The sequence below is a fragment of the Tamandua tetradactyla genome, chromosome 23 (assembly GCF_023851605.1).
Source record: "Tamandua tetradactyla isolate mTamTet1 chromosome 23, mTamTet1.pri, whole genome shotgun sequence".
In the NCBI taxonomy this organism is placed as follows: domain Eukaryota; kingdom Metazoa; phylum Chordata; class Mammalia; order Pilosa; family Myrmecophagidae; genus Tamandua; species Tamandua tetradactyla.
The window spans coordinates 1,564,366-1,584,043 of record NC_135349.1 but is presented as its reverse complement, the minus strand read 5'-3'; the positions used below and the strand labels follow the sequence as shown (position 1 = coordinate 1,584,043).

The 19,678-nt window shown below is 41.4% G+C and overlaps 1 protein-coding gene across 3 annotated transcripts in view; it reads left to right on the top strand.

Moving 5' to 3' along the window:
* The window catches only part of LOC143666875 (mitotic spindle assembly checkpoint protein MAD1-like), a 90,090-nt gene extending 81,091 nt beyond the window's left edge, over nt 1-8,999 (top strand). For 2 of the 3 annotated variants that reach the window (XM_077140433.1, XM_077140432.1), the window contains exon 10: nt 8,747-8,999. In XM_077140433.1, the coding sequence (XP_076996548.1) occupies nt 8,747-8,984 (238 nt within the window). In that variant the 3' untranslated portion in view covers nt 8,985-8,999. The remainder of the gene's footprint in view (nt 1-8,746) is intronic. The other variant, XM_077140435.1, reaches the window with a different exon arrangement.
* Nucleotides 9,000-19,678: the final 10,679 nt, after the last annotated feature.

The following is a 19,678-nucleotide window of genomic DNA, read 5'->3' as shown; positions in this document are numbered from 1 at the left end:
AAGGGAACACTAGAGACAGATACGAAGACAGAAGGGAGAGGTGTGGAGAAGAGTGTAGAAAGGAAGACTATGAGTAAAGGTAAAAAGAAGGAAAATTAGGTATGACATATAAAATCCAGAAGGCAAAATAGTAGAAGAAAGTACTATCCATGCAGTAATAACACTGAATGTTAATGGATTAAACTCTCCAATCAAAAGACATAGTCTGGCAGAATGGATTAAAAAACAGGACCCATCTATATGCTGTCTCTACTCAAAGGACACGAGGCCAAAGACACAAATGGACATTTACACACCAATGTTTATAGCAGCATTATTAACAATTACCAAGAGATGGAAACAGCCAAAATGTCCATCAACAGACAGTTGACTAAACAAACTGTGACATTTACATAAGATGGAATATTATGCAGCTGTAAGACAGAATAAAGTTATGAAGTATGTAACAACATGAATGGACCTTAAGGACATTATGCTGAGTGTGATTAGGTAGAAACAAAACGACAAATACTGTATGGTCTCACTGATATGAGCTGACATTAGTGAATAAACTTGGAATATTTCCTTGGTAACAGAGACCATCAGGAGATAGAAATAGGGTGAGATATTGGGTAATTGGAGCTGAAGGGATACAGATTGTGCAACAGGACTGAATAAAAAAACTCAGAAACGGACAGCACAATACTACCTAATGGTAATGTAATTATGTTAAAACACTGAATGAAACTGCATGTGAGAATGATAGAGGGAGGAGGGCTGGGGACATAAATGAAATCAGAAAGAAAGATAGATGGTAAAGATAGAGATGGTATAATCTAGGAATGCCTAGAGTGTATAATAATAGTGAAATGTACAATGTACAAATTTTAAAAATGTTTTTGCATGAGGAAGAACAAAGGAATGGCATTATTGCAGGGTGCTGAAAATAGATGATAATTAATACTTTAAAATGTCACCTTATGTGTGAGACTAAAGCAAAAAATGTTTGTTAAAAAATTTATATTTTGACTAGAGTATTTCCTAATATAACTTATGTAGATAGTTTGATTGAATGTCATAAGTACTTGGAATCTCAGGTAGAACATGAGATTTTGTTGGTTTGTCCAGAGTGATGCCCCGATGAATCCCATAGTGATCTGATCAGTGATTGGAAAAGTATTTGCAAGCCCCCTGTGGGGAATGGTGAGAGTGGGGAGAAATTCAGCTTCCCCAAGTTGAATTCTTGATATTCTCACAAGCAGTGTGGACCACCAAAGCTATAGGCTGAGCCACCAGTCTTGGGGTTTGTTCATATGAAACTTAGCCCCGTCAAGGATAGGTCAAGTCTACTTAAAATTTAGGCCTAAGAGTCCACCCCCAAGAGAGCCTCTTTTGTTGCTCAGATGTGGCCTCTCTCTCCAGCCAACATGACGAGCAGTCTCACTACCCTCCCCTTCTCTGCGTGGGTCATGACTCCCAGGGGTGTTGACCTTCCTGGCAATGTGGGACAGAGATCCTGGAATGAGCTGAGACTGAGCATCAAGGGATTAAGAAAAACCCTAGAATGAGCTGAGAATTAACATCAAGGGATTGAGAGAACCTTCTCGACCAAAGGGGGAAGAGTGAAATGAGACTAAGTGTCAATGGTTGAGAGATTCCAAACAGAGTTGAGAGGTTATCCTGGAGGTTATTCTTATGCATTAAGTAGATACCACCTTGTTGTTCAAGATGTAGCAGAGAGGCTGGAGGGAACTGCCTGAAAATGTAGAGCTGTGTTCCAGTAGCCATGTTTCTTGATGATGATTGAACAATGATATAGCTTTCACAGTGAGACTCTGTGAATGTGAAAACCTTGTTTCTGATGCTCCTTTTAGCTACTGTATCAACAAAAGAGTAGAACATATGGAATAAAAATAAATAATAGGGGGAATAAATGTTAAAATAAATTCAGTTTGAAATGCTAGTGGTAAATGAAAGCGAGGGGTAAGGGCTGTGGTATGTATAAACTTTTTTTTTCTCTGTTATCGTTTTATTTCTTTTTCATTGTCTTTTTATTTCTTTTTATAAATCGATGCAAATGTCCTAAGAAATGATGAGTATGAAGCTATGTGATAATATTAAGAATTACTAATTGTATATGTAGAATGGAATGATATCTTAATGTTTTGTTTGTTTATTTTTTTAATTAAAAAAAAAGTTAAAAAAAACTCAGCTGGAGGTCTAGAATAAGCTGAACTGAATGTCAAAGAACATACACACAACAAAGTCATCCAGCAAGAAAATCCTAGGTAAAAAAAAACCAAAACAGTCTCCAGAATAAATTAATTAAGGTAATTAAATGCCTAGACGCCAGCAGAGAATAACGAATCATACTAGGAAAACCGAAGATTTGTCCCAAAGGAGCAAACCAGCAATTCAGATGAGATACAGAAATTGAAACAATTAATTCAGAATGTTCAAACAACACAGAAAACCTCATCAAAAATCAAATCAGTGAATTGAGGGAGGATATAAAGAAGGCAAGGGATGAACAAAAAGAAGTAATTGCAAGGCTGCAAAAACAAATCACAGAACTTATGGGAATGGAGGGCACAGTAGAAGAGATGAAAAAAACAATGGAAACCTACAATGTCAGATTCCAAGAGGCAGAAGATAGGATTAGTGACCTGGAGGATGGGACATCTGAAATTCAACAAGCAAAAGAAACTATAGGGAAAAGAATGGAAAAATATGAGCAGGGACTGAGAGAATTCAATGACAACATGAAGGGCACAAATATACGTGTTGTGGGTGTCCCAGAAGGAGAAGAGAAAGGAAAAGGAGGAGAAAAACTAATGGAAAAAATTATCACTGAAAATTTCCCAACTCTTATGAAAGACTTAAAATTATAGATCCAAGAAGTGCAGCATACCCCAAAGAGAATAGATCCAGATAGACGTACTCCAGGACAGTTACTAATCAGAATGTCAGAGGTCAAAGAGAAAGAGAGGATCTTGAAAGCAGCAAGAGAAAAGCAATCCATCACATACAAGGGAAGCCCAGTAAGACTATGCATTGATTTCTCAGCAAAAACCATGGAGGCAAGAAGACAGTGGGATGACATATTTAAATTACTAAAAGAGAACAGCTACCAACCAAGCATTCTATATCAAGCAAAATTGTCCTTCAAAATGAGGGAGAAAGTAAAACATTTTCAGGCAAAAAAGTCACTGAGAGAATTTGTGACCAAGGGACTGGCTCTGCAAGAAATGCCAAAGGGAGCTCTAGAGACAGTTATGAAAAAACAGGAGAGGTGTGGAGAAGAGTTTTGCCAAAAGGCAAAGTGGTAGAAGAAAGTACTGCCCTTACAGTAATAACACTAAATGTTAATGGATTAAATGCCCCACTCAAAAGATACAAACCAGCAGAATGGATTAAAAACCAAGATTCATCTATATGCTGTCTACAGGAGATACATCTTAGACCCAAGGATAAACAATGAAGAGAGAAATAGATACATCTGCCATAATAGTTGGAGACTTCAATTTCCCACTCTCATCAATGGACAGAACATCTAGACAGAGGATCAATAAAGAAACAGAGAATTTGAGTAATACAATAAATGAGCTAGACTTAACAGACATTTATAGAGTATTACACCCCACAACAGCTGGATATCCCTTTTTCTCAAGTGCTCATGGATCATTCTCAAGGATAAGTCCATATGTTGGGTCACAAAGCGAGTCTCAATAAATTTAAAAAGATTGAAATCATACATAACACTTTCTCAGATCATAAAGGTTGAAGTTAGAAATCAATAATAGGCAGAGTGCCAGAAAATTCACAGATACATGGAGGCTCAGCAACACAGTCTTAAACAACCAGTGGGTCAAAGAAGAAATTACAAGAGAAATCAGTAAATATCTCGAGGAAAATGAAAATGAAAACACAACGTATCAAAAGTTATGGGATGCATCAAAGGCAGTGCTAAGAGGGAAATTTATTACACTGAATACCTTTATCAAAAATGAAGGAGTAAAAATCGAGAAATTAACTGTTCAGTTGGAAGAACTAGAGAAAGAACCATGAACTAACCCAAAGCAAGCAAAAGGAAAGAAATTAAGAAGATTAGAGCAGAAATAAATGAAACTGAAAGCATGAAAACAATCGAGAAAATCAACAAAACCAGAAGTTGGTTCTATGAGAAAATCAATAAGATTGATGGACCCTTAGCGAGGTTTGCAAAAAGAAGAGAAAGGATGCAAATAAATAAAATTAGAAATGGAAGAGGAGACATAACCACTGACCCTGCAGAAATAAAGGAGGTAATGAGAGGATATTATGAACAACTTTATGCTAATAAACTATGCAATGTAGATGATATATACAAGTTTCTAGAAAGACATGAATAACCAACATTGACTCAACAAACCAATCACAAGTAAAGAAATTGAATCAGTCATTAAGAAGCTCCCCAGAAAGAAAAGTCCAGGAACAGATGGCTTCACGTGAATTCTTCCAAAAAATCAAGAAAGAATTAGTACCAATCCCGCTCAGACTCTACAAAAAAATTGAAGAATAGGGAAAGCTACTTAACTCATTCTATGAAGCCAACATCACCCTCATACCAAGGCTAGACAAAGATATTACAAAAAAAGAAAATTACAGACCAATCTGTCTTATGAACACTGATGCAAAAACCCTCAACAAAATTCTAGCAAATCAAATTCAGCAGCGCAATAAAAGAATTATACACGATCACCAAGTAGGATTCATCCCAGGTATGCAAGGATGGTTCAACATAAGAAAATCAATTAATGTAATACACCATATCAACAAATCAAAGCAGAAAAATCACATGATCATCTCAATTGATGCAGAAAAGACATTTTACAAAATTCAACATCCTTTCCTGTTGAAAACATTTCAAAGGAAAGGAACAGAATGGAACTTCCTCAATATGATAAAGGGGATTTATGAAAAACCCACAGCTAACATCACCCTCAATGGGGAAAAACTGAAAAGCTTTCCCCCTAACATCAGGAACAAGACAAGGATGTCCGGTATCACCACTGTTATTCAACATTGTGTTGGAAATTCTAGCCAGAGCAATTAGACAAGGAAAAGAAATACCAGGCATCAAAATTGGAAAGGAAGAAGTAAAACTCTCACTGTCTGCAGATGATACGATACTATATGTCGAAAACCCCAAAAAATCCACAGCAAAACTACTAGAGCTAATAAATGAGTACAGCAAAGTGGCAAGTCACAAGATCAACACTCAAAAGTCTTTAGTGTTTCTATACACTAGTAATGAATGATCTGAGGGGGAAATCATGAACAAAATTCCATTTACAGTTGCAACAACAGAATAAAATATTTAGGAATAAATTTGACTAAAGAGACAAAAGAGCTATACAAAGAAAACTACAAGAAATTGCTAAAAGAAACAGCAGAGGACCTAAGTAAATGGAAGGGCATACCGTGTTCATGGATTGGAAGACTAAACATAGTTAAGATGTCAATTCTACCTAAATTGATTTACAGATTCAATACAATACCAATTAAAATCCCCAAAACTTACTTTTCAGAAACAGAAAAACCAGTAACCAAATTCATCTGGAAGGGCAGGGTGCACCAAATAGCTGAAAATACCTGTGAAAGAAAAATGAAGTTGAAGGTCTCATGCTACCTAACTTTAAGATGTATTATGAAGCTATAGTGGTCAAAACGGCATGGTACTGGCATAAGGATAGATATACTGACCAATGGAATCAAACAGAGTGTTCAGATATAGACCCTCTCATCTAAGGATAGTTGTTCTTTGATAAGGCAGCCAAGCCAACTCACCTGGGACAGAACAGTCTCTTCAATAAATGGTCCCTGGAGAACTGGATGTCCACAAGCAAAAGAATGAAAGAGGATCCGTATCTCACACCCTATACAAAAATGAACTCAAAATCGATCAAATGTGTAAACATTTGATTTAAGGCCATAAAATTGTTAGAAGAAAATTTAGAGAAATATCTTATAAATCTTATAATTTATAATTTATAAGGAGGCAGTTTCCTAGATCTTAACACCCAAAGCACGAGCATGATAGAAAGAAATAGATAAATGGAAATTCCTCAAAATTAAATAGTTTTTTGCATCTAAGAACTTTGTCAAGAAAGTAAAAAGGCAGCCTACAGAATGGTAGACAATATTTGGAAATGATATATCAGATAAAGGTCTATTAAGAATATACAAAGAAATTGTTCAACTCAAGAACAAAAAGGCAAACAACCCAATTACAAAATGGGCAAAAGATTTGAACAGACACTTCTCAGAAGAGGAAATACAAATGGCCAAAAGGCCCATGAAAAGATGTTCAAGTTCACTGGCTATTAGGGAAATGCATATCAAAACCACAATGAGATATCATCTCACACCCACCAGAATGGCCATTTTCAATAAAACAGAAAATCACAAGTGCTGGAGAGGATGTGGAGGACGAAGCACAGTATCCATTGTTGGTGGAAATGTGAAATTGTGCAATGCTGTGGAAGGCAGTTCAGCTGTTCCTCAGGAAACTAAGTATAGAATTGCCATATGGCCCAGCAATACCATTGCTAGGTATCTACTCAGAGGACATGAGGGCAAGGACACAAATGGACATTTGCACACCAATGTTTATAGCATCATTATTTGCAATTGCTAAGAGATGGAAACAGCCCAAATGTGCATCAACAGATGAGTGGCTAAACAAGCTGTGGTATATACATACGATGGAATATTTCTGTAGCCAGGAGACAGAATAAAGGCATGAAGTATGTAACCACATGGATGGACCTTAAGGACATTATGCAGAGTGTGATTAGCCAGAAACAAAAGGACAAATACTGTATGGTCTCACTGATATGAACTGATATTAGTGAATAAACTTGGGGAATTTCAGTTAAACATAGAAGTCATCAGGGGATAGAAATAGGGTAGATTTTGGGCAATTGGAGCTGAAGTGATACATATTGTGCAACAGGACTGATGGTAAAAACTCAGAAATGGATAGCACAATACTTTCTAACTGCTGTACAGTAATGTTAGAACACTGAATGACGCTGAATGTGAGGATGATAGAGGGAGGAGGGCTGGGGACACAAATGAAACCAGAAGGAAAGGTAGACTATAAAGACCGAGATGGTGTAATCTTGGAATGCCTAGAGTGTACAAGGATAGTAACTAAATGTACAAATTTTAAAATGTTTTTACATGAGGAAAACCAGGAGTGTCAATATTGTAGGGTGTTGAAAATGGATGATAATTCACATTTTAAAACTTTAACTTATATGTGAGACTAAAGCAAAAAATGTTTATTTGGTACAAAATTTTTATTTTGAATAGTGTATCTCCTAATATAACTTATATAGACAGTTTAATTGAACACCATAAGTACGTGTATCCTTGAGTAGGGCATGAGATTTTGTAGATTTGTCCAGAGTGATTTCTTGATAAATCCCAGAGTGAATTGAACAGTGACCAAAAAAGTAGATGCAAAGTCCCCTTGGGGAATGGTGAGAAAGACAGAAAATTCAGCTTCCCTGTATGGAGAAGGCCTGATGTTCTCGCAGGCAGTGAGGACAGCAAAATCAATAGGCCGAACCCTCAGTCTTGGGGTTGTTCCTATGAAACTTACCCCCACAAAGTATAGGCTAAGCCCACTTAAAATTAGGCCTAAGAGTCACCCTCAGAGAACTTCTTTTGTTGCTCAGATGTGGCCTCTCTCTCTCAGCCGTCACAGCAAGCAAACTCACTGCCCTTCCTTTCTCTACTTGGGACATGACTCCCAGGGGTGTAACTCTCCCATGGGACAGAAATCCTAGAACAAGCTGGGACTCAGCATCAAGGGATTGAGAAAACCTTGATTGAAAAGGAGAAGAGAAATGAGACAAATTAATATGTCAGTGGCTGAGAGATTTCAAATAGAGTTGAGAGGTTATCCTGGAGGTTGTTCTTACGTATTATATAGATAAGCCCTTTTTAGTTTAAGGTGTTTTACAGAGGCTAGAGGAAACTGCTTGAAAATGTAGACCTGTGTTCCAGTAGGCATGTTTTTTGAAGATGATTGTATAGTGATGTAGTTTTGCAAGTGACTGTGATTGTGAAAACCTTGTTCTGATGCTCCTTTTACCTACCTCATGGACAGATGAGTAAAAAATATGAATTAAAAATAAATAGTAGGGGGAACAAATGTTAAAGTAAATTGGGTAGAGGAATATATGAGTGGTCAATGATGGGGGTAAGGGGTATAGTATGTATGAGTTCTTTTTTCTGTTTATTTCTTTTTCTGGAGTGATGTAAATGTTCTGAGAAATGATCATGGTAATGAATATACATCTATGTGAAGTTATCATGAACCGTTTATTGCATACCAGGTATGGAATGTTTATAAGCTAAGAATGTTTGTATTGTATGTTGATTGTCTTTATTTAAAGCAAAAACAAAAACCTGTTCATTTCTTGTGCATTGTGGCACTGTTTGGTATGTGCTGCCCCTGTTTTTACATGGGAGATAGAACAAAAGCTTGGAAAAGTAATTCACCCAGGGGTCCACAGCTGGTTGGGGCCATGGTTTGAATCCTGCCCTTCTTGAGCGCAAAGCCCACTGTCTCTTCTATACCAAGTGGCCCTGAACAGCCCCTTTGCCCCCCAGTGTGCTGCCCTGGTGTTGGTGCTGACTCTCCATGTGGTGTGCAGAGTGAGGGCCAGTTGCCAGGGGCCAGTGGACCTGAGTCTGTTTCTTTGTCCTGCAGGACTCCGGACGCCCTTTCCAGATTCATCGTGGAGCTGCAGCAGAGAGAGCTGGTCCTGCAGGACAAGAACAACTCCCTCACCACCAGGTGGGCCAGCAGCCAGGGCGTCGCGGTCACCGTGTGCCCTGGAGTCAGGGAGGGTGAGCGTGTGTGTGACACATGTGACATGGAGGCGGGTAGGGTGAGCATGTGTGTGACACATGCACTGGTAGAGTCTGGGATGGGCGAGCGAGTGTGATGTGTGTGACATGCAGTCGGGGTGGGCAAGCGTGTGTGGTGTGTGTGCCATGTAGCCGGGGAGGGCGAGAGTGTGTGCCTGACGGCCTGACTTGGGGCAGCCATGTCTCGCCCCTCGATGGTCCAGGCTGCCGGATCTGCTCGTGCAGAGTGGAGTTGGGAGGCCCGGAGGCTGGCCTTGCTGGTGCTCAGTGTGTCTTGGACCTGGGCCGTTACTCGGGGCTCTGTGTGTCTCACCGTGCCTGGCTTTAAGGACGAAGAGATTTATCTCCTGCTGCTGGGAAGCCCAGAGGTGGGCAGCTGCACACCTTCTCCAGGACCTGGCTCTTCCCAGCAGTGGCCTCTGCCCTCTGCCTTTTCCGTGGGCTTGGGGGGCTTGTGTTTCTCATGAACCCAGGCTCCAGGTGTCACATCCAGGCAGAGAGGTGGGTCTCTTTCATGGACCCCCCTTTGGGGACAAGGACTCCTGTCAGCAGATGCTGGCCAGATAAGATACTGACCGTGGGAATAGGGGGTGCTGTCGGTCGGTGGGACTTAGGGGTGTCAGCTGAAATCAGGGTCCTGCATGGACAGGAGTGCATGGGGGTGCTGTTGCTGGGTGACCAGCATGGGGGTGCCCCACCTCTGACCTGCTGGTGGGTGGGGGCTCTGCGGGGAGCCTCTGGAGCCTGCCAGGCTGCTGCTCATGGTCCAGCTGCAGCCCCAGCTCCCGTGGACATGGCTCTGCATAACCTACTTGTGGCCAAAGGAAGGACCTTCTTGTTTCGGGGGACCAGTGCCACTTTGAAAGTTGGCTTTTAGATGCTTCTGGTTGTGTTGGACAAAATCACATTAATTTAGATTAAAAACTTCAAATGATAAAAATTGCCTTTTGCTTTCAAAGCCACTGTCAGATGAAACGGGCATTAAAAGTGACTGGGAGGGTGGTGCCACAGTGGCTCAGTGGACGATTTCTCACCTGTCCTGTGAGAGACCTGGGTTGATTCACTGTGCCTGCCCATGCAGAGAACAAACGAACAAACAAAAAAGTGACTTGGAATGAAAGCTCTAACTTTAGAGCAATCCTTCTCATTTTTAGTTTGAATTTGAAACAGAAGAAACTGTGAAGGGAAGGGAGGCTGGTCTGCATTGCTTCTGTCTCATGGTGAGGTTCTTTGGAAGCGATTGTGCTTTAACCAGTGACAGGAAGACCCGTCTCTACCCACAGAGCTGTGAGCAGGGACAGACCCCAGGGAGAGACCCCGGGGACTGCTGGCACCACTTCCGTGTGGCTGTGAAGTGGGGAGCCCTGGACTTGCCTCCATGGTGCAGGCCTGACTGCGTGGGTAGGTGGCTTCCACTTCAGGACCCTTGGACTCCCTCTGGGGTGGGTGCAGTCACTCCTGGGGGGAGGCTGAATGCCCGGACTCCCCTGGAAGGTCTTGGTGCTGTGCCTTCTGCCCCATGGGCCCCGCGCCCCTCCCTCAGGGGCTTCAGAGGAGGACGTCATGTGTGCACAGTGCGTGCGGCACGCCTGGGGGTGGCAGTTGCAGTGGACCTTGTGGGCACTGCAGGCAGGTGGTGGGGCGCCATGCTCACACCCCATGTGGTCTCCTTCGCCTCCTGTTCCAGGTGTGAGGACAGGCCTCCAGGAGTCTGGTATGTTCTTGACGCCTGTCAGGTGATAGAAGCTGTCTGGAAGTTACTGCCAGTCTCATTTATAATAAATGCACAGTGAGCTGTGAGATAGGGGGCGAGGGGAGCCGAGCTGTTCTGCCCTCGAGGCACTGACCAGGCAGAACGGAGAGTCAGGCTGGGGGAGTCTGGGCGGGGGCCAGGCTCGGCTCCATTGGGGGCCTGGCAGGGCTCGTGGCTGCGGAACAGCAGGCTGTGCTGTGTGGGTGGGGACCCGGTGGAGTTGACTGGGACACTCCCAGGAGCTCCACAGTGCTGTGTGGATGGTGTGTGCTGGGTACCACTTGTAGGGCGGACCCAGTGGCCCCAGGATGAGGCTGATATTGCTTTCCTGCTATACTGAAGGGTGCCCTGGACATGGTGCCAGCAGGGGAAGGAGGAAGGGGCTGGGCTGCTGTCCCAGTCCTTGCACTTGCTGGCCAGTAACCCAGGTGTTGGTTCAGCCTGTCCCTTGCTACTTCCTCAGCTGTGAAGCCGTGGGTCGTGAAAGGGGCGCTGGAGGGGCGAGTCTGCTTAGCGCTGGGCCTGGACACCGCCACGCCTCTCCTCTCATGGTTTCTTGTGCTTTTGGTGTCATGTCAAGAAACCACTGCCAAATCCAAGGGGGTGAGGCTTCCCACCATGTTTTCTTCTTAGGGTTTTATGGATTTAGCTCTTATATTTATGTTCTTTTTTAAAAAAAATATTTTTATTGAGATATCTTCACGCACCATACAGTCCATCTAAAGTATACAGTAAATGGCTCACAGTATCATCAAATGGTTGTATATTCATCACTATGATCGTTTTAAGAACATTTATATCACTTCAGAAAAAGTAATAAAAAAGATACATCCCACACCCTTATCATTCCCTGTTATTGACCGTTAGTATTACCATCTGCCCAATTTTTTTTCCTTTGTATTTCCCCTATTATTTATTTATTTTTTGTCCTTGTTTTTTTTTGCTCATCTGTCCATACCCTGAATAAAGGGAGCATCAGTCACAAGGTTCTCAGAATCGCGTGGTCACTTTGTAAAAGCTATATTGTTATAAAATTGTTTTCAAGAATTGAGGTTATTGATGTGTAGTTCAGCGGGTGCAGGCTGTTCCCTGCAGTCACTCCAGCACACCCTAAACTAAGAGGAGTATCTGTGTAATGCATATAAGAATAATCTCCAGGAGAAGCTCTTGGCTGTGTTTGAAATCTCTTAGCCACCGAGGCTTTATTTTCTCTCTGTGTTAGTCATGGTTCTCTAGGGAGACAGAACCAACAGGAGATGCCTGTAAATATGAGATTTATAAAGCTGTCTCACGCAACCATGGGAACGGACGAGCCCAAAACCCGCAGGGCAGGCTGTGAAGCTGGCGGCTCCAGTGAAGGGTCAGGATGAACCCCACAGGAGAGGCTGAAGAAGGAGTGAAAGGTCTTCTTCCTTAAAAACCTTCACCTGAGTCTGTTATCTCCTCATGGGAGACGTGCCTTAGTTGACTTCAGATGGAATCACCCACAGACATGACCACCTGACTGAAGATTTAACACACCAGCCTTCCATTTCATCAACCAGCCGTGAAGTATCCTTGCAGCAGCGGTCAGGCCAGAGCCTGTTTGACCAGACACCTGGGCATCACCATTTGGCCAAGCTGACACCAGAACCCAGCCATCATCACGGTCTCATTTCTCTCTTCCCCTTTTTGGTCAAGAAGTCCTTCTCACTCCCATGATGCTGGGTCCCCCTTCATCCCAGGAGTTCTGTCCCACAGTGCCAGAGAGATGTACAGCCCCTGGGAGTCATGTCCCATGTGTGGGGTGGTAGGGCACAGTGAGTTCAACTGCAGAGATGGGCTTAGAGAGAGAAGCCACAGCTGAGCAACTGAAGAGGTTCTCCAGGGGCTGACTGTTAGTCTTAATTATAAGTAGGTTCTTGACCAGTTCCTGTTTTGTTTTGGTTTTGCATCGGCAGGCACCAGGAATTGAACCTGGGTCCCTGGCATGGCAAGCGAGAACTCTGCCGTTGAGCTACTGTTGCTGACCCCCTGTTGTTTTTTTAATTAGCTTTTTATTTTAAAATAATTTCAGGCTTAATGGACAGATATACAAATAATACAAACCCCACACAGAAAAGTCCACGTATCCCCGCACTCCCAGGTGCCCAGAGCCACCAGTTCTAGCATTTTGCTGCGTTGGCCATACCATTCTCTATGTGCATCAGTCCATGTGTTCATCTGTTCATTTTTCAGTCTGTCTGTCACTTTCTGTTCTTCTAACACCTTTCCTCTTGGCATACCCATTCAGCCATTTCCCCTGCTGGGTCCTTGGTGAGCTGGGCAGCTTTGGACCTGTCCTGTGTGGGTCTTGGTATGCACCACACTGTCAGGGGCTGCCCTTCCCGGCTGGGACTGCAGGCGCCTGTCCCCTGCCCGCACCCGCTCACCCATCTGAGCCTGGTGCTGCCAGCTGGCAGGTCCTGTGCCTGGAGTCTGATGTTCGAGGCGCTCCTGGAGGGGTTGCAGTCTGCCTTCCTTTTTGTGTGACCTTGCTGTCTTTCCACAGATGTCCGTTCTGGGGCCTTGGGTGTCCTCCCCTGTTTTCTCTCTTTGAAACCCTTCGTGTGTGCTCTTTTTTCCGTAGCGCCGGAAGCACTCTGCCTCGTCATACTGTGCCTGCTGTTCTGCTGTGTCACTGTGGTCCAGCGCCGCCTGACACTGGCTCGGCAAGTGGTCAGGGCTGAGTGGACCTGTGCTCCGGACCATGGCCGCCCCTGCCACCTGTCTTCCTCCAGTGCCTGGCCCCAGCCCCGTGTGCCAGCATCCCTCTCCCAGTCCTTCTGCCTCACGGCTTTGCCCCTTCTCAGAGCCCCGGCAAGCCTGGACCCCGTGCACGCATGGGCGTCTGGCCCCTCCTCCACCTCTCACCTCGAGGTCCTTCAGTGATGGGACTTTGTGCCACTCTTCAACTTTCGCTCTCCCTGCCAGCTGTGTTCCAGCTGTTGGAGGGAATCTTCTTAAGATGTAAACCAGGTCACATCACTCCCAGGCCTCAGACCCTTTCATGACCTCCCATTTCTTTGGGGAGAAAATGCACATCCCTGCCGGAGGCTACCGACTGCGTGCTCTAGCCCCCAGCCTTCTGCACTGGGCCCTGTCCTCCCACCACTGCGTCCTGCCTTCCTGACCTGCCCAGGTACCGTCTGACCTCCTCCCCGGACCAGCTACCCCACTTCATTCCCTCGTGGCTGAGTTTTCATTTCCCTAGTGGCCTTGACTGACCCCATGCAAATCAGGCTTCCCATTAGAATATATGTTGTGCAATTATGTTTGTTGTCTTCATATTTTTATTTGTTTAAGTTGATTGTTGGAATAGGGACTATACCTGGGTTATTTCATTCACTGCTGTGATTCTGTCCGTTTCAGTTTTTGTTTTTTTTTAAATTTATTAATTAAAAAAATAAAGAAACAAAATAAAACAACATACATAATCAGTAATTCACAATATCATCACTTAGTTGCATATTCATCATTTCTTAGAACATTTGCATTAATTCAGAAAAGAAATAAAATGACAATAGAAAAACAAATAAAGCGAACACAGGAAAGAAAAAAAAAATTATACCTACCATGCTCCTTACCCCTTGCTTTCATTGATCACTACCATTTAAACTAAATTTATTTTAGCATTTGTTCCCCCTATTATTTATTTTTATTCCATATGTTCTCCTTTGTTGACAAGGTAGATAAAAGGAGCATCAGACACAAGGTTTTCACAATCACACAGTCACATTGTGACAGCTGTATCATTATTCAGTCATCCTCAAGAAACATGGCTACTGGAACACAGCTCTACATTTTGAGGCAGTTCCCTCCAGCCTCTCTGCTACATCTTGAACAACAAGGTGGTATCTACTTAATGCATAAGAATAACCTCCAGGATAACCTCTTCACTCGGTTTGGAATCTCTCAGCCATTGACAATTTGTCTCATTTCCCTCTTCCCCCTTTTGTTCGAGAAGGTTTTCTCAATCCCTTGATGCTAAGGCTCAGCTCATTCTAGGGTTTTTCTCAATCCCTTGATGCTGAGTCTCAGCTCATTCCAGGATCTCTGTCCCACATTGCCAGGAAGGTCCACACCCCTAGGAGTCATGGCCCACGTAGAGAGGGGTAGGGTGGTCAGACTGCTCGTTGTGTTGGCTGGAGAGACGGGCCACATCTGAGCAACAAAAGAGGCTCTCTTGGGGGTGACTCTTAGGCCTGAATTTTAAGTAGACTTGACCTATCCTTTGCAGGGTTAAGTTTCATATGAACAAATCCCAAGACTAGGGGCTCAGCCTTTAGCTTTGGTGGTCCACACTGCTTGTGAGAATATCAAGAATTCAACTTGGGGAAGTTAAATTTCTCCCCGCTCTCATCATTCCCCGAAGGTGGCTTGCAAATACTTTTCCAGTCACTGATCAAATCACTCTGGGATTCATCGGGGCATCACTCTGGACAAACCAGCAAAATCTCTTGAACTCCAAGTACTTATGGCATTCAATCAAACTATCTACATAAGTTATATTAGGAAATGCACTAGTCACAATATAAATTTTGTAACTAATAAACATTTTTTGCTTTAGTCTCACACAGAAGGTGACATTTTAAAATATTAATTATCATCTATTTTCAGTACCCTGTAATAGTGACATTGCTTTGTTCTTCCTCATGCAAAAACATTTTTAAAATTGTACCTTGTACATTTCACTATTATTATGCATTCTAGGCATTCCTAGATTATACCATCTCAATCTTTAACATCTATCTATCTTTCTGATTTCATTTATGTCCCCAGCCGTCCTCCCTCTATCATTCTCCCATGCAGCTTCATTCAGTGTTTTAACATAATTATATTACAGTTAGGTAGTATTGTGCTGTCCATTTCTGAGTTTTTGTATCTAATCCTGTTGCACAATCTGTATCCCTTCAGCTCTGATTACCCAATATCTTACCCTATTTCCATCTCCTGATGGTCTCTGTTACGAACAAAATATTCCAATTTATTCACCAATGTCAGTTCATATCAATGAGACCATACAGTATTTGTCCTTTAGTTTTTGGCTAGTCTCACTCAGCATAATGTTCTCAAGGTCCATCCATGTTGTTACATACTTCATAACTTTATTCTGTCTTGAAACTGCATAATATTCCATCGTATGTATGTATATACCGCTGTTTGTTTAGCCACTCGTCTATTGATGGGCATTTTGGCTGTTTCCATCTCTTTGCAATTGTAAATAATGCTGCTATAAACATTGGTGTGCAAATGTCCGTTTGTGTCTTTGCCCTTAAGTCCTCTGAGTAGATACCTAGCAATGGTATTGCTGGGTCATATGGCAATTCTATATTCAGCTTTTGGAGGAACTGCCAAACTGTCTTCCACAGTGGTTGCACCATTTGACATTCCCACCAACAGTGAATAAGTGTGCCTCTTTCTCCACATCCTCTCCAGCACTTGTCATTTTCTGTTTTGTTGATAATGGCCATTCTGGTGGGTGTGAGATGATACCCCATTGTGTTTTTTTTTTGTTTTGTTTTGTTTTTGTTAATTAACGGAAAAAAAGAAATTAACCCAACATTTAGAAATCATACCATTCTACATATGCAATCAGTAATTCTTTTTTTTTGGTTCCTCTCCAACTTTTATTTCTGATTTTGAAGGATTTTTTTTTTATTAACAGAAAGAAAAAAAAAGAAATTAACACAACATTTAGAAATCATACCATTCTACATATGCACTCGGTAATTCTTAACATCATCACATAGATGCATGATCATCGTTTCTTAGTACATTTGCATCGGTTTAGAGGAACTAGCAACACAACAGAAAAAGATATAAAATGTTAATATAGAGAAAAGAAATAAAAGTAGTAATAATAGTAAAACAAACAAACAGCAAACAAAAACAAAAACAAAAAAACAAAACCCTATAGCTCAGATGCAGCTTCATTCAGTGTTTTAACATGATTAATTTACAATTATGTATTATTGTGCTGTCCATTTTTGAGTTTTTGTATCTAGTCCTGTTGCACAGTCTGTATCCCTTCAGCTTCAATTACCCATTGTCTTACCCTGTTTCTAACTCCTGCTGGACTCTGTTACCAGTGACATATTTCAAGTTTATTCTCGAATGTCCGTTCACATCAGTGGGACCATACAGTATTTGTCCTTTAGTTTTTGGCTGGACTCACTCAGCATAATGTTCTCTAGGTCCATCCATGTTATTACATGTTTCATAAGTTTATCTTGTCTTAAAGCTGCATAATATTCCATCGTACGTATATACCACAGTTTGTTTAGCCACTCGTCTGTTGATGGACATTTTGGCTGTTTCCATCTCTTTGCAATTGTAAATAATGCTGCTATAAACATTGGTGTGCAAATGTCCGTTTGTGTCTTTGCCCTTAAGTCCTTTGAGTAGATTCCCAGCAATGGTATTGCTGGGTCGTATGGCAATTCTATATTCAGCTTTTTGAGGAACCGCCAAACTGCCTTCCACAGTGTTTGCACTATTTGACTTTCCCACCAACAGTGGATAAGTGTGCCTCTTTCTTCACATCCTCTCCAGGACTTGTCATTTTCTGTTTTGTTGATAATGGCCATTCTGGTGGGTGTGAGATGATATCTCATTGTGGTTTTGATTTGCATTTCTCTAATGGCCAGGGACATTGAGCATCTCTTCATGTGCCTTTTGGCCATTTGTATTTCCTCTCCTGATAGGTGTCTGTTCAAGTCTTTTTCCCATTTTGTAATTGGGTTGGCTGTCTTTTTGTTGTTGAGTTGAACAATCTCTTTATAAATTCTGGATACTAGACCTTTATCTGATATGTCATTTTCAAATATTGTCTCCCATTGTGTAGGCTGTCTTTCTACTTTCTTGATGAAGTTCTTTGATGCACAAAAGTGTTTAATTTTGAGGAGTTCCTATTTATTTATTTCCTTCTTCAGTGTTCTTGGTTTAGGTTTAAGGTCCATAAAACCGCCTCCAATTGTAAGTTTCATAAGATATCTCCCTACATTTTCCTCTAACTGTTTTATGGTCTTAGACCTAATGTTTAGATCTTTGATCCATTTTGAGTTAACTTTTGTATAGGGTGTGATATATGGGTCCTCTTTTATTCTTTTGCATATGGATATCCAGTTCTCTAGGCACCATTTATTGAAGAGACTGTTCTGTCCCAGGTGAGTTGGCTTGACTGCCTTATCAAAGATCAAATGTCCATAGATGAGAGGGTCTATATCTGAGCACTCTATTCGATTCCATTGGTCGATATATCTATCTTTATGCCAATACCATACTGTTTTGACCACTGTGGCTTCATAATATGCCTTAAAGTAAGGCAGTGCGAGACCTCCAGCTTCGTTTTTTTTCCTCAAGCTGTTTTTAGCAATTTGGGGCACCCTGCCCTTCCAGATAAATTTGCTTATTGGTTTTTCTATTTCTGAAAAATAAGTTGTTGGGATTTTGATTGGTATTGCATTGAATCTGTAGATCAGTTTAGGTAGGATTGACATCTTGACTATATTTAGTCTTCCAATCCATGAACACGGTATGCCCTTCCGTCTATCTAGGTCTTCTGTGATTTCTTTTAACAGTTTTTGTAGTTTTCTTTATATAGTTTTTTGTCTCTTTAGTTAAATTTATTCCTAGGTATTTCATTCTTTTAGTTGCAGTTGTAAATGGGATTCGTTTCTTGATTTCCCCCTCAGCTTGTTCATTACTAGTGTATAGAAATGCTACAGGTTTTTGAATGTTGATCTTGTAACCTGCTACTTTGCTGTACTCATGTATTAGCTCTAGTAGTTTTGTTGTGGATTTTCCCGGGTTTTCGATGTATAGTATCATATCGTCTGCAAACAGTGATAGTTTTACTTCTTCCCTTCCAATTTTGATGCCTTGTATTTCTTTTACTTGTCTAATTGCTCTGGGTAGAACCTCCAACACAATGTTGAATAATAGTGGTGATAGTGGACATCCTTGTCTTGTTCCTGATCTTAGGGGGAAAGTTTTCAATTTTTCCCCATTGAGGATGATATTAGCTGTGGGTTTTTCATATATTCCCTCTATCATTTTAAGGAATTTCCCTTTTATTCCTATCTTTTGAAGTGTTTTCAACAGGAAAGGATGTTGAATCTTGTCAAATGCTTTCTCTGCATGAATTGAGATCATGTGATTTTTCTGCTTTGATTTGTTGATATGGTGTATTATATTAATTGATTTTCTTATGTTGAACCATCCTTGCATACCTGGGATGAATCCTACTTGGTCATGATGTATAATTCTTTTAATGTGCTGTTGGATACGATTTGCTAGAATTTTATTGAGGATTTTTGCATCTATATTCATTAGAGAGATTGGTGTGTAGTTTTCTTTTTTTGTAATATCTTTGCCTGGTTTTGGTATGAGGGTGATGTTGGCTTCATAGAATGTATTAGGTAGTTTTCCCTCCCCTTCGATTTTTTGGAAGAGTTTGAGGAGAGTTGGTACTAATTCTTTCTGGAATGTTTGATAGAATTCACATGTGAAGCCATGTGGTCCTGGATCTTTCTTTTTGGGAAGCTTTTTGATGACGGATTCAACTTCTTTACTTGTGATTGGTTTGTTGAGGTCACCTATTTCATCTTGAGTCAAAGTTGGTTGTTCATGGCTTTCTAGGAAGTTGTCCATTTCATCTACATTGTTGTATTTATTGGCATAAAGTTGTTCATAGTATCCTGTTATTACCTCCTTTATTTCTCTAGGGTCAGTGGTTATGTCTCCTCTTCCATTTCTGATCTTATTTATTTACATCCTCTCTCTTCTTCTTTTTGTTAATCTTGCTAAGGGCCCATCAGTCTTATTGATTTTCTCATAGAACCAACTTCTGGTTTTATTGATTTTCTCAATTGTTTTCATGTTCTCAATTTCATTTATTTCTGCTCTAATCTTTGTTATTTCTTTCCTTTTGCTTGCTTTGGGGTTAGTTTGCTGTTCTTTCTCCAGTTCTTCCAAGTGAACCGTTAATTCCTGCAT